The sequence below is a fragment of the Thermobia domestica genome, chromosome 3 (genome assembly GCF_964235325.1).
Source record: "Thermobia domestica chromosome 3, izTheDome1.hap1.1, whole genome shotgun sequence".
NCBI classification, from domain to species: Eukaryota; Metazoa; Arthropoda; class Insecta; order Zygentoma; family Lepismatidae; genus Thermobia; species Thermobia domestica.
Window position 1 is genome coordinate 198,183,452 of NC_137456.1, and position 16,076 is coordinate 198,199,527.

At 36.5% G+C, this 16,076-nt stretch overlaps 2 protein-coding genes across 2 annotated transcripts in view; one reads left to right on the plus strand and one right to left on the minus strand.

Annotated features, from left to right (window-relative positions):
* Positions 1–15,789, minus strand: part of LOC145682075 (uncharacterized) — a 67,501-nt gene extending 51,712 nt beyond the window's left edge. Inside the window, exon 1 of the mRNA XM_081753672.1 lies at positions 15,044–15,789. Within this exon, the coding sequence (XP_081609798.1) occupies positions 15,044–15,789 (746 nt within the window). The remainder of the gene's footprint in view (positions 1–15,043) is intronic.
* The window catches only part of Grd (gamma-aminobutyric acid type A receptor subunit Grd), a 1,945,208-nt gene that overhangs the window by 64,576 nt on the left and 1,864,556 nt on the right, over positions 1–16,076 (plus strand). The window lies entirely within an intron of this gene.

The following is a 16,076-nucleotide window of genomic DNA, read 5'->3' on the forward strand; positions in this document are numbered from 1 at the left end:
GAGTGATCCCTGCCCCCCTGAGTAAACATAAGCAAAACTTTCAATAGGTAATGCAATCCCGGGCCAAAACATCTCTAATTCATTCGCTATGGTCCATGTGGGGGGTCCCAAAATGAAATAGGGTCTGCCCGACGTCCAACAAACACATTAGCTCAAACCAAATACCTCTACTTCATTCGCACCAGTAAGGAAGGTGGTGGCTCAGTGGTAGAGCGTTCACCTCTGCTGTATGGGGTCCCTGGTTCAAAGTAATTTTGTGGTAAGCAACATTAGGGCCATGCTCCAGTTTCCTCCCACACTTTCATTCCTTTCTCATCGTCACCGTCTCCTTTAGCCTAATCGTGGGACGTAAATAAAGATTTCATTTGCACCAGTGTTAGTCCATCTCATCAAAGGGATAACAATCCGAACCTCATGAGCTCCTGCCGGGAATCGAACCCTGGTCTCCCACGTTAAAGGCGCATACGCTAACCGGTTAGCCACAAAGGAACTCCAAGTTTTCGAGTTTCATATTAATACTAATTTATACTATTACTGGGGTCTACTAATTCATAATGTAATAGGTCATCAAGAAAGAAATCAAACCTTGTTTTGGTAATTTTATACCCATAAAAGGAAACGAAACAAGCCATCATAAGCTCCAAGCTAAAAATCACAGTTCAGTGACGTCAAACGAACATATTAGCTCGAACCAAATACCTCTAATTCATTCATAGCAGTAGAGGTGCGGTGGCTCAGTGGTAGAGCGTTCACTTCTGCTGTATGGGCCTTTAGCCTAACCGGCATAATCGTGGGACGTAAAACTAAAGATTTCATTTGCACCCGTGTTAGTCCATCTCATCAAAGATATAACAATCTTTAAATTTTATGCCATAAAAGGGAACGAAAGCATTCGTAAACCTGTATTATTTCATAACGTAATGAATCAAGACCATATTTTTAGTAATTTTAAAGAATCATCATGACCTCTGATCAATACTCCCAATTCAATGACGTCATAGCCTGGCCAAGGTACCTCTGATTCATTCGTACCATCGTGCATGGCTCCTGAATAAGCATAAGCAAAATTTCAATAGGTGACGCAATGCCGGTGCCAAAGCATCCCTGATTCATTCGTTATGGTCCATGGAGACCCAAAATTGGATAATCGAGAGTTAGGCCAAGTCAGGCCATTACTACTGGGTTTCTATTTAAGATTTCAAAGTTGACCTTTTCCTGCGTCCGGGAGGGGTGCAGGAGGGTCGAGTGTGGTGCCATTGATGACCTCCTTCGAGGCAAAAAAAAAAAAAATCATTACAACTTCTTTACAATCCGATTTGTAGTTTTCCTGATATTTCCAAAAACCTTTTCCAATGCATATAGGGTGCGGCAGCTTTTTGAGAACAAAGTAACTAGTCTATGGGCTAGTATAGGTAAGGTAAGAATAATTTGGGGGTACCAGATTTCATTCAAACCACAATTGTATTAGTACCTGAGGACCACGAAAAACTATGATGCCCGTCTCGGAACGTTAGCTTTTCAAGGTGGCGTCGAATCAAAGATGGCGCCCAAGTCGATTTATAAAACTGGCAATATCTCGGCTCCTAATTATCGAATTTTAACGCTCTTTTTTTGTAAACGATAGTTCATTATATTTGCAATAAGCAATGTTGTCATCATTGTGCCGTATCGTGGACGATATATGAGGAAAATAACAAAAAAAAAAAATAAATTTCGAAGCGCTTTGAATTTTATTTAATCTATTGTGACAACAAAATATTTCATAAAAATTGTTTTATTTAATTGTGACAACAAAATATTTCATGAAAAATAATCTGGGCAAAAGAAAAGAGACATTAATTAGCTTTCGTTTGATGTATATGTGATGTATATAACACAGCCGGAAATATCAAGATTTGAATGTTCTAAGGTGCGCGCCACAGCACTGAAATTCAATGTAAACAATGAATAGTGAGGCGGAATATTTCCATAAACTCACCGAGTTAATGGCATAGTAATTCAAACAGTATGAGACTCGTATTTACATCTTAGACCTGTATTTAATAATGATAAGAAAAAAGATACATGGTACTTCACCTTTACCAGACTATATTGCAGGTAAAAAGATTAAGCCTCCTAACATTACAGCACCGCCAATTCCTGATTACTTTAGCTTGTTTTCGGAATCTAAACGGAAAAATTTACTTTGAGTTCTAAGTCGGCATTGCAATTCTGGAAATTAGACAGTTAGCTCGTAGACAGGATTTAATATAGTAGTCAGGAACAACGCTAATCAAATACAATAGTTTATTTTCCTTCTATAAATCACCCAGCAACTGATAAGTCAACAGTTTATGAAATATTGACTGAGTGCAACCAAATAAACTCAAAGCTAAATTTGGAAAATATTGTTGTTGTAGATCAGGCCATTTTTCAAAAGCAATAGAAATTAAATAGATACATATCAATGTATCTTCATAATGAGGGACCCTTTCACATAGTTTGTAACCTACTTTCTAATATTGGGAAGTTATTGGTAATGCTGGACTTAGACTTAGCAGTAGAATCAGAAAGAATTGCAATTGATTTCATTTGTCAAGTTTTAGACGGAAACAATACAACCGTGTGCTGTATGCGTCTACGAAGCCTTAATGAGAATAATTTGGAATGAGCTCTTGCATCATGTCGAAGTCGAGAATATTCAGCTTCCTTTTACAGTTACAGAATTAAATTAGTTGTTTTGTTCATTTGCTGAAGATATATCTCAAAACAATTTTGAAACGTTGTACAAAGACGACGAAATCAGAGAAATTTTTATTCTTTCCGAAAGCTATATGAATCATTTGAAACGAGAATGGAGCACTCGTCTTTTTGGATGTTATACATAGATTTATTGGAGTTACTCTTGGGCTTGATTCCAACTCACAGGGAGGGTAATTGGTTACAATACATTTCGTGTTTACAAGAAATGATCCCATGGGTTTTGCCTTAGATAAAATGAACTATGCCAAGTACTTATCAATTTAATTGGCTGAACTATCCCAATTGGAAAATACAAATCTTTCCATTTTTGAGTTCTACATATTTGTAGAATTTTCTCCAGCTTAAATCAAAGAATTCATTTGCACGAATTCCGGTTGATCAGACTTTAGAGGATACAGTAAATAAATATACACAGACAGCAGGTGGGACAAAAGGATTCAGTTGGTTAAATCTTGGAGCAGTCAGTAAATACTATTTAACAGCAGAATATCGAGCTTCAGCACTTGGTAAGGTGTGAAAATTTGTGGAAATAATTTCAGACAAGAAATACAAGCACCCGGGTAAAGTTATGGTTTTAATAGCTAAGAGGTTCACGGTTCGTAACCCGTATCAGAAACTGAAGATACTTTAAATTCTTAAGTCCCCAGATCCTAAGATCTTTCTCTCCCTTCGCAATGATGTGATGCTCTAAAAAGAGTTCTCCACCTTAATTCGACAACTGCCTGATGCGATCCTCTCAGCTCGGAAGCTTTCCTTCTGTTTTACAAAATCACAAATTTTGTCATTGTATGGATGCTTTTCGATCATTTTTCCTCCAATTCTAAACTTTCATACGTACATCATGCCCCTCTGTCTCCATATTTCATTCTCTCCCTCTCTCCCAATGTCGTCCACTATGAACGCACACAGCTTGGGATTATAAGCACTCTAGTAATATGCTATCATAACTCCATAGGTTTGTTTCTAAGAGCAGCGCGATTTTATATTTTGTTCAGGGGTGGATACTCCGCCTACTTAAGAATTTCACTTTTTATATTAATGTTTTACTATACATTATCAAGCAATATATGTTTATCATATTCAAGGGAGGGGAAATTACACCATTCTGTCCTGCCCAAACGACGCCCCTTGAACATTAATCATTGAATAATACAGCTTTTACGAAAGAATAGAACGGGTATTTGATTATCTCCTGCATTACCATATGAAAATTCTGTTTGGCGGTTTCAATGCGAAGGTAGGATGAGAGGGTATTTTCAAACCGATTATAGGGAATAAATGTTTGCATAAGGAAGGTTGTGGCAACGGCTTTAGACTCGTGAACTGTGCAACATCCAGAAACCTTATCGTGAAGATTACAAAATTCCAACATCGCCACATTCATAAATATACTTGGACTTCATCAGATGGAAAAACACATAATCAAACTATCATGTTTTAATAGACAGAAGAAAACAGTCTAACACAACTGATGTTCGGTCGTTCAGAGGAGTTGATTGTGATAGTAAAAGAGAGACTATCGTTGAATAAAGGAAATATTCAATAACTAAAAACGGAGCGGTTTAATTTTTTAAAAAATAGAGGAGAGTCAGGTGAGGGGAACCAGATTGAAGTATCGAATAGATTCTCGGTTTTAGAAGGTTCGGAGTGCACTAGTGTTCAGGATACTTGGTTGAAATTAGAGATAACATTAAAATTTCAGCAAAATAAATATTAGGGCACGCAGAAATACGTAGGAACAAACATGGTTCAACCAGGAATGCACTAAAGTAGCAGAGAAGAGCAAACAGAAGAAACAGCGTTGGCTACAAAATCCGAACGAAATAACTATATAAAATTTCATAGTCATCTGGCAGAAAACTTCCAAAACTTTTAGAACAAAGAAACGCGACGTTTGAAAGTTAAAGTTAATTAAGTTGAAGATAATAGTGGAAATAAAAACATTCGGGACATGTATAAATGTATCAACGAACTTAAGAAAGGCTATCAACCTCGTGGTTATATATTGAAGAAAGCTACGGAACAGTTCTCACTGATCAGGACAGCATCTTAAATAGATGGAAAGATTTCTTTGACGATTTGCTTAACACATAGCCAAAAACTAATGCGCGTGGAGAAAGTGAAATGCATACAGCATAACCGTATATTCCAGAACCTAACCAGACATTAATAGAAACCGCTATTCAAAAAAATTAAAGAAACACACATCTCCGGGTGCAGACGAAATTCTGGTTGACTTAATTTTAGCTGGAGGGGAAAAATGTAGAGCAAGATACACAAACTCATTCTCCTTATCTGGAACAAGGAGGAATTACCACAAGAGTGAAAAGAATCAATTATTGTTCCAGTTCAGAAGAAAAGCAACAAAACAGATTTAATACTTATTGAGGCATTTCTCTTCTGTCAACATCCAATAAATTCTCTTAAACATTCTATTAGCATAATTGACTCCATACGTATATGAAATTATTGAAGATTATCAGAGCGGATGTAGATAAAATCGATCAACTATCGACCAGATATTTACCATTCGACTAATACTTGAAAAGAATTGAGAATACAATATCCTGGCACATCAATTATTGACTTTAGACTCTGGTAGGAGGGAAACATTGTACAACATGGTTACAGAATTTGCGACACCGAAAAAGGTAGATTAATTAAGATATGTTTAAATGAATCCCAAAGAAAGGTTCGAGGAGAGAGAGAAATTCTTGTTCGCGAGCTTTCACGTTGAGAAAGGCCTGAAACAAAGAGATGCGTTGTCGCCATTATTCTGGAGAACTTTGTTCAGGAGAACACTATAATGAAAATCAAAGACGGCAATCAGGTGGTAGAGCTGAATTTTATTTGCCAGGTTATGGCGTATGCTGATGATGTAAATTTAATAGGGAATGATATAACAATAGAAAGGAATGCAGAAATCTTAATTAACGCTTGCAGGGATGTAGACTTAAAAGTAAATGCAGAGAAAACTAAATAAATGGAAGTTTGTCGGGATCATAATACTGCATTTTATGGATGCGTTAAAATACCAAATAATATTTTCTTTCGACAAAGTGGATACATTCAAATATCTAGGATCATTATTAACAGACCAAAACCATAATCACAAAAAAATTTAATGTCAACTAGAAGCAGGGATGTCGTGTTATTATTGTTAAAAATCTTTTGTTATCGCTAATTCTGTTGAGGAATTTGTAGCTCAAAATATAAAACGATAATCATGCCTGTTTTTCTGTATGGTTGCGAAACATGGTCACTGACTCTGAGGGAAAATCGTAGACTGAAAGTATTTGAAAACAAGATTCTTAAACCAATATTCGAACTCCAAGAGGAACGGGAATGGGGAAAGGCGAAAACTTCATAAGGAGGAACTGCATAATTTTATGGCGTTTACCAAACATTGTTATGGTCATCAAGTCTAGGAGGCTCAAATGGGCAGATTATGTAGCCAGAATGGAAGAAATTAGAAAAACTTTCAAAGTTCTAATTCGAAATCCAAATAGGAAAACGACCATTAGGATGACTGAGGCGCAGATGGGAGGACAATATTAAAATGGTTCTCGCAGAGATTGAAATATAAAGTAAAAACATGGGTCTAGTTGGCTGAGGACAGAAATCAATGTAGAGCTTTTGTAAACGTGGCACTGAACCTCCTGCGTCCATAGGCCATAGAGCTATATTAAGTTATTGATACATTTAGCTTCTTTTTATTTGACAGAAAATTTATTACAGGGACTAAAAGTTTTTCTCTAGTAAAGAGGATTTCGATTCGAGCTATTTACGTTAATACTAAAACAAAGTTGGTGATGATTTTGATATACGGTAAAATGGCACCCACACTTTCTTGCAAAGGGGGGCACGGTGGCTCAGTGGTAGAGCGTTCACCTCTGGTGCTTGGGGTCCCGGGTTCGATCCCAGCCCCCGCCAAGTGAACTTTGTGGTGGACAAACACCGTGCTCGTGGGTTTTCTCGGGGTACTCCCGTTTCCTCCTACTTTCTTCATTCCACCATTTCACTCATCTCTCATTATCACCGTCTCCTTTAGCCTAACCGGCATAACCGTGGGACGTAAAACTTACAGATTTCATTTCATTTTTTACTTTCTTGCAAAGTCTCTCTCTCTCTCTCTCTCTCTCTATATATATATATATATATATATATATATATAGTGGCGGATCCAAGGGGGGCTATAGGGGCTATAACCCCCCCTTGACGCTCAGGTATACACTGGATAAAACGGGCTTCAATTCTGCTTTACACTGGATAAAACGGCAAAATATGGTTTAGCCCCTCCCTTGATCATATCCTGGATCTGCCCCTGTATATATATATATATATATATATATATATATATATATATATATATATATATATATATATATATATATATTCCCGTTTGTATGGGCGCCCTTTTAGTAGACTTGTCCACCGCCCTCATTAGTATCCCAGCACGGCCCTGATTGAATACCAGGAGGAGGAAAAAGATCGAGACTGTGTTTCTGAATGCATAGGCACACGGGGCAAGAGTTTGTTAGTAAGTTTGACTTAAACTTTTTGCAACAGTTTCTATATCGCGAAGTGTGTATATATAAACAAATTTAGTGTCGTTAACCCGGCATACTTTATGGCCAGTATTAAATTTAATGCACTGTAGTGGAATCTTGTTTATGCATCTTTATACATAAAGCTTATCAGAGAGAAACTCACGATCTGGCAAATGACGCGTCTATACGGCAAGTACTTAGCATTACTTCCTATAATCTTGGAGTAGGATACCACCAAACGTAATAGTGATTTCTTCTTATTCTGCAAAAGAGTATGGTTTAAAAAAAATATATATCCGAAGACCATAAGTTGCAATGCTGATGTGAAGAAAAATAGAAAGGTCATTCAGACGTTCAGCCATGAAGTACCAGTTTTGGAGAGATCTGAAATACGATAGTGACTAGCTGAACCAGAAACCTGACTAATTATTCAGAGCATATTTGAAGATTATAAATATAATGCGTCCCGCTCAGATCAACTTTACCAGTCTGTTCAATATTGTTTGGAAGTAGAAATGGAACTTCTACTTGTAAGTGTACAGTAATTGGAAAGATGGTATGTATCCTGAAGGTCCCATTGGTTAACTTGTGTTACTATCAAGAAAGTGACATGTAATTGAAGACTACAGGGGAAAAGGGAGGTAAGTCAGTTGTTTATGATTTTACACAATTGAGCTTTTTTCCACTGACTTACCTACTTCTTCCCCTGTAGGCGAAGTCTTTAGCATTAAATTTCTTAGTGACTAATTTCCTTTTTACCGTGAGATTTAGTGCATGCAAACTACACCTTTCAGGCTACATTATTCTGCTGTTAACTCATTTTCGACCATATCTTGACTTACCTCCTTTTTCCCCTGTGGTCTTCAATTAAGATCTGAAAATGTTTAAGAGTGTTTACTAATGTCATGGAAGAAGGTTAAGGTATTCGTTATCCAAAGTCAGTTTTTAAATAGTGCCTTAATAATATAAATTTTTTTTAAAAAAAAATACGGAAGTTGGATTTCCTATGAAACGTTTAGCAATGAAAATGGCCAACACAATTATTGCATGATGATAGTGTATTTTTAACTCTATCCTAGTAATATTGTTATAATCTTTTCAAGATTTCCGATGAGCTTCTGTGAAATATTTAAGTAGTCTTAAATCAAACGATTCTGACACAAATAGAATCTCTATTTTCTCCCCTTATGAATATCCTTGTTGGTGATGAAAGAGTTGAATTAATATACTGTATATAATTTCTCGATTAGTGCCATAATAGATGATGTTCATTTAATTAGGAATGTTAAACGTTTCTTTCTGGAAGGTTGTTGTGCTTTCGTTTTCTTTTCCCTCAACGTAATCAGTTTGCGTGAGCTGCGTGTTTCTGAAGCAAGAGTTCGGAATATTTATACATTGTAATAACTTTCGTTGTGTTGCATTGCGGAAGAACTGTATATCGTGGTTAAGGCCTTCAAATCAGACATGGGTATTTCTGGGACAGAATGTGGGGAAAGGAAAGTTTTTTTTTTTTTTTTTTTTTTTTTTTTATGTCGCAGTGGAGAGGAAAGTTGCCAATTTGCTTCAGACTCCAGGAGCCTGTTCCTTGTATGTTCGAATGAACAGTAACAAGAGAATGCGCACCGAAAAGTGGATCGATAACCTACGCTCTAGATTGTTCTTTTAACTTGTCATATTTATTTATTTTGAACTTCTTACATGCTATAGTACAAGGATATATAAACTAATCTTTACTGCAGTGATATATTTTTTTTTAAGAAAGAAAGAAACAAATAATGTTCCTTGCAACAACTTCTCAATAATATATAATGATTTTGCATATTTTCTTGTTTCAAATCGAAGAAATGCATATTAAGCTATGCTAATACAAGATAAATATACCTTGGCACTACTATAATTTGCCTATTACAACTCAAATCCCAGTAACTTTGGTTTATTAACACGGTATTTAGTTGTAATTTACGTTTCTCAATATCTTGATAGAAAGTCAAAAGTTTATTTTTATGTACAGAGGGATCACAATGTCCCGTTACCCTCTATCGTGTGTCCATATATTCGCAAATGGTCGCATTGCATTAATAATATAGGATCATGACAGAGGACAACTTTGAGGTAGCGTAACTATTCTGTACTATTTATTCCAGAGTGTCTCTGCGTACACTACTGTTTACGTAACATACTATGGTTCTTCTCCATGTACGATGTGAAAGTTTCCTCAACATTCCTGACGTGATGGCAGTAAATACACGTCAAACAACATCCTTAAATTCGTCAGCTGTCTCGTAACGTATGTCAGCACCTTTTGTTTTATGAACCTCCATCATGCATAGTCGTAAGATGACAGATTAGGACTTCGAGGTCGCCACTCCAAAAGTACAGGCAAATGGACAGCGAACCACGTCCAATCCATTTATCATTTCTCGCAATCCATTTATGCACGACCAATCAATCCATCATTTATACATTTATTCATTGAGATATTACTAACGGCAATAGCATAACGGGCTGGTGCTTCATTCTGCTGGAACCATACACAATCGAGCAGTCTCCGATCTTGCGAATATGGAATAGATCAATCATATAACATGGTGAGATACCCAATGTGATTCACAGAACCGTCAAAGAAATATAGCCTTCCAAATGGGTTGCAGACATTGCAGCCCAGATCATGACATGTAGTGGATTGTGTTCAAGTTCTTCATAAAAATGTGTGATTTCTTTACTCCAGAGATAAACGTTTCTGGCTTTTGCACTGTGATATATTCACACTCGTTCTAGGAAAACCTTTTGTCCTTGAAGTAAGAATTGTAAAGACATTGACCATTTGCCCACAAGCCTGCTGATGTTTTTGCATGTCACTTTCACTCAATTTGTTTACAAACGAATTTTTTGTAATGTCGAGTATGAAACACCCATTTCCTGTGACCGCTTACGAATGCACTTTTTTGGCGAAAGTTCGACAGACAGTGCAGCCTTCACACGTTTCCAGTCGTGTTGATGGTCGTCCTGAGCGAAGCTGATATTTTCTGCAATCAGTCGCAAAAAGCTTTGTTTCCATCATAAAATTGTTGGTTTTGGAGGGGAAGGTTCCTGAAACCTTACAGTAAAATCATGCTGAATATCTTTCATTGATTTTTCTGTACAGGGTCGTTTGTGTGCCCACGAGCTCATTACGATCCGTTTCTCCATGGTCTAAGTAGACTGAACAGCCATGCAACAATAAGAAACAGCAATTCATCAACATACATTGAGGGTAACGGGACTTTATCACTCAGTATATCAGTCTTGTATCGATATACAGGGTGTTTCAAAACAACACCGACAACGTTTGGGAGATGATTACTGACACCAAGTTAAAACAAAAAGTATAGACCAACCTGGGTGCATAAATGCTTCCTTTCGGAGTTATAGGCTTCCGAAAACATGTAAAAAAAAATGCATTTTAAAGGTCCATAGCTCCAAAACTATGGGACCTACCGTAGTCGAGTCAAAACCACTTAGGAACTAATATGTGCCTTGTTCAAATATCTAAGTTTCAGAATCCTATGGTACTTCTGCTACAATTTTTATAGAGGTAATTGGTGAGTATTTCAAATAATATGTCCGTAGCCAAACCCCCTCTATAAAAATTGTTGTGTGAATACTTTAGGATTCTGAAACATGTATTTTTGGATAGAGAACATATTAGTTCCTAAGTGAAATCCTGATCCGACTACGGTAGGTCCCACAGTTTTGGACCTATGGACCCTTAGAGTTCATTTCTTCATGCTTTCGGCAGCCTAAAACTCCGAAAGGAAACATTTGTGCACCTAGGTTGGGTTATACATTTTGTCGTATCTTGATGTCAGGAATCACCTCCCAAACGTTGTCGGTGTTGTTTTAAAATACCCTGTATACGTTGTGTTTGTTAGCTAACCTAGAATTTCGCCATAAGAATGCATATGAATCCAAATACTATTACGGGATAGTGAATAGAATAAAAACTTCGATGTCTGTAATTCAGCAAACCAGCGTTAACATGCCAGTAGTGACACTATGGCTAGTGCTCCTATTTACAATACAGAGAAGTTCTTCCACTTAAAAAAAAAAAAAATCTCTTCTACTAAGAACAAGCTTGAAAATCGACTTGTATATGCCATATTATAATACCAACGTATATGGAATCTTAAACCTTTAAACAAGCGATAAACAAATAAATCTAGTAAAAACATGTAATTAAATTTCATCGAGTTTAGAAAACTTTTGATTGGCTTAATAATCTTTCTCATGTTTAGTTCTCGTATATAGAATTCTTTCGAATTTCTCTCGTATAGCTATACACTATGTGATCAAAAGTATCCGGACACTTGGCTGAAAATGACTTACAAGTTCGTGGCGCACTCATCGGTACTGCTGGAATTCAATATGGTGTTGGCTCACCCTTAGCCTTGATTGCAGTTTCCACTCTCGCAGACATACTTTCAATCAGGTGCTGGATAGTTTCTTGGGGAATGGCAGCCCATTCTTCACGGAATGCTGAACTGAGGAGAGGTATCGCTGTGGGTCGGTGAGACCTGGTACAAGTCAGCGTTCCAAAACATCCCAAAGGTGTTCTATAGGATTCACGTCAGGACTCTGTGCAGGCCAGTCCATTACAGGGATGTTATGGTCGTGTAACCACAAGCCGTGCAGTATGAACAGGTGCTCGATCGTGTTGAAAGATCCAATCGCCATTCCCGAATTGCTCTTCAACAGTGGGAAGCAAGAAGGTGCTTAAAACATCAATGTAGGCCTGCGCTGTGAGAGTGCCACGCAAAACAACAAGGGCTGCAAGCCCCTCCAAGAAAAACAAGATCACACCATAACACCACCACCTTCGAATTTTACTGTTGGCATTACACACGCTGACAGATGACGTTCAACGGGCATTCGCCATACCCACACCCTGCCACTGAATCGCCACATTGTGTACCGTGATTCGTCACTCCACACGTTTTCCACTGTTCAATCGTCCAATGTTTACGCTCCTTACAGAAACCGAGGCGTCGTTTGGCTTTTACCTGCGTGATGTGTGGCTTATGAGCAGCCGCTCGACCATGAAATCCAAGTTTTCTAACCTCACGCCTAACTATCATAGTACTTGGAGTGGATCCTGATGCAGTTTGGAATTCCTGTGTGATGGTCTAGATAGATGTCTGCTTATTGCACTTTACGACCCTCTTCAACTGTCGGCGGTCTCTGTCAGTTAACAGACGAGGTCGGCCTGTACGCTTTTGTGCTGTACGTGTCTTTTCACGTTTCCACTTCACTATTACATCAGACGCAGTGGATCTAGGAATGTTTAGAAGTGTGGAAATCTCGCATACAGACTTCTGACACAAATGACACCCAATCACCTAACCACGTTCGAAGTTCGTGAGTTCCACGGAACGCCCCATTCTGCTTTCTCACGATGTCTAATGACTACTGAGGTCGCTGATAATGAGTACCTGGCAGTAGGTGGCAGCACAATGCACCCAATGTGAAAAACGTATGTTTTGGGGGGTGTCCGGATACTTTTGATCGCATACCGGTAGTGTATATAAACAAGATTTCACATTGAATGAACCAATAATTTAGACTATCTGTAGTATGTCTCCCACTTAGACTGAGTCAACAAAAAATTTACCGGTATATAATCCCGGACTAAGAATAGCTAATTGCCAAAACACATTTTGGGACTAATGCCTACATTGGCTCACCCTTTTACCTTGACAGAGCCACTTAATTCCAATCCCTCAATTATCTGAAATAGTACATAGGACCAATTCTTGAATTTTGGAAATTGAAAAAATACAAATTTGGTATATATCTCTGCAAATTTGAATATTCATTTCATTTCCTTGGATGGCTAAACAAACAAATATTTGAATTCGGAAGATTGTTAACCTGGAAGTAAAGTTTTGATTACACTATATAGTCATATGAGTTAGATATATTAGTCCTCAGGAGCCATACATAATTTTGACGTCTTTGCGAGGTTGACATTATATATATATATATATATATATATATATATATATATATATATATATATATATATATATATATATATATATATATATATATATATATCGGAAGTTATAACTCGTTCAAATAATTTGGTTATTTAACATATGTACAACGTAATCGTTGAGCCCTAGTTCAAATAAGTGAGTTGCACACGTATTAAATTAGCACAAAAACTGCAAATGTTGCTTATTCGTATGTATTTATTGTATAGTTAAATCTAGGCTGCTTACAGCCATCTTACTACCATATGTTATATCGTTGCTATCGTTACAGAATCAACATTCTAAGATACAAAACATTTATATAATAATAACTTCTTAAAAATATATATAACTTCTTCTTCTAACCTATATAAAATAATTAAATAGTTGGCTAGTTTATAACACCTTTGATTAAAATATCTAAATGGTGCAGGTAAAGAATAATACATGCATGCCGAATAATACATGCTGTCGTTCTATCTTTATGGCTCCCGACAGGACTTCTTGAAGTGATTTAGCACTTCTAGAAAGAATTCTGGACCGTATGACAACTTTACAAAGTATACATTAATTATTGGATAGCCCTCGTATATACAAAATTCACAATACATATAAATACATATCTTTATATTCCTTTTTATTTATTCTTTATATCAATAATATTCTTTTATAATTAATTATACTTCAAATTCTTTATAACATCGTAGAGGAGGGTCTATTCCAAAAATTATGAACAATTAAAAGTTTGTTTTTGGTCCAAGTATAGTTTTTTTTTTTTAAAGTAACATGGTCGAGGCTCTTTGAATATTTAAACTCATTATAAATAAGGATGTTACAAAATATATTTCCTGCATTTGATAATTAGGTGTCACATATATTCATTACATAGGTAAAATACAACATAGATAATATAGAATTCAGAAGAAGAAAAATAAGATGAAATTATGATAGGAAAAATCAACACAATTGATGTTAATTAAATTATAAGATAATGTGATTTAACATTGAATCACAACGGATTGAAATTAAATATTGGTTAACACACAAATATTAAATTAACATAAAAGAACAACATAAACATTAACAATATTCTAAGTACAATCTAATAAAGTACATTGTATTCCGCACTCTTGAGTATGTTCCGATCGATTACTTAAAGATACTGAATTTGAGTTTCTGTTACTGCAAACTTGTCCATCTAGGAATCTATTTTGTGACCAATTACGCTGATTCGTATTGCGATTTCTACTAGGATTCCTATTATAATTCCGGTAACTTCTGTTACCGTTACCATATCTATAATTAGGTTGAGTTGAATTGCCGGTACTATTTTGATTATTTGTTCTAGTACCAAAATAATGGACACTATTTCCTTGAGAATTAACACTATCTTTATTTTGAATATTTAAATTTCGAATGTGCGCATAATTAATATTATTACGTCTAGAGGTAACCTGACTTTTTTCTGGATTTCTGCTATTTCTTTGTGCTAGAAATTGACTTTCGTAGCTCTGAACTAAAATGATTAAATGATTAAAATTGACACATTGAGCGGTCATCAACATTTGTTGTAATCTAAATGGTAATAAAATACGGACAGAAGCTATTATACGTGATTCTGGTTGGTTTGGGTTGAGTGCTTTTAATTCATTATATGTGGCCACTACAAATTCAGTAACATTTTTATGTATCTTAGGGTCAAATGATTTCGTTCTTAGCAATGCGTCCCTATTTGCTAACATGAAGTCGTTTTCATAGTTTGCCAATAGCGCCTCTTTAAAATCAGAATACCCATTAATGTTATCTCGGATTGCTTTGTACCAAGTCAAACATGGGGGCAATAAAACATGAGGAAGAAGTTTCATGAATTTCGACTCTTTAATTCCCATTAATTCGCACTCATCCTCGAACTTTTCAATAAATACCCTAGCCGGGATATCCTCAGGTACACCACTGAATTTTGTTAAGGATTTTATTTCACTGAATCGCAAAGGCGTATCAGTACTATAAGATTTAGAACACTTACAGTTACCGTGAGAGTTCTTACTCCTCCGTGTAGGATGCTCCGCTCTTCTTCCTGATTCGGTGCTCTCTTCATAAGATTTAGAACACTTACAGTTACCGTGAGAGTTCTTACTACTCCGTGTAGGATGCTTCGTTCTTCTTCCTGATTCGGTGCTCGCTTCACTATCAACCGATGATCCGCTATCTTCAAAAATTACTTGGGAATGAGGTGTTGGTTCTGTCCCATTACCAGGAGGTCGATTGATATTCCTAGGTCCATCATCGCGCTCCATCTCCTTAGCAAACATATAGTTTTCCTTGAAAGTATGGAACTCCTCTTGAAGTCCTTTAATCCTATTAGAATGTTCGTTTACAACCGATTCTATAACTTCGACGGCATTTTGTACTCCAGTATAGGTTTCAGCTACCTGTTCCATTTTCTGTTCGCATTTCTCGAATCTGGCATTAATTTGTACATTCATTTGGTTCTGCTGCTGATGTAGCTGTTCCCATTTATGGTCGTTTCTCTGCTGTAACTGTTCCAGCTTGTGATATATATTATCTTCTATTTAAATAGTTTGTGTTGGAGTCGGTTCATTTTGTCATCAAATTGGTCTTCAATTTTATGCTGCAAAGCATTCATTTTGTCATCCAACTGCTGTTGAGACTCGTTTATTTGGTCTTCAATTTTATGCTGCAAAGCATCCATTTTGTCATCCAACTGCTGTTGAGACTTGTTCATTTGGTCTTCAATTTTATGCTGCAAAGC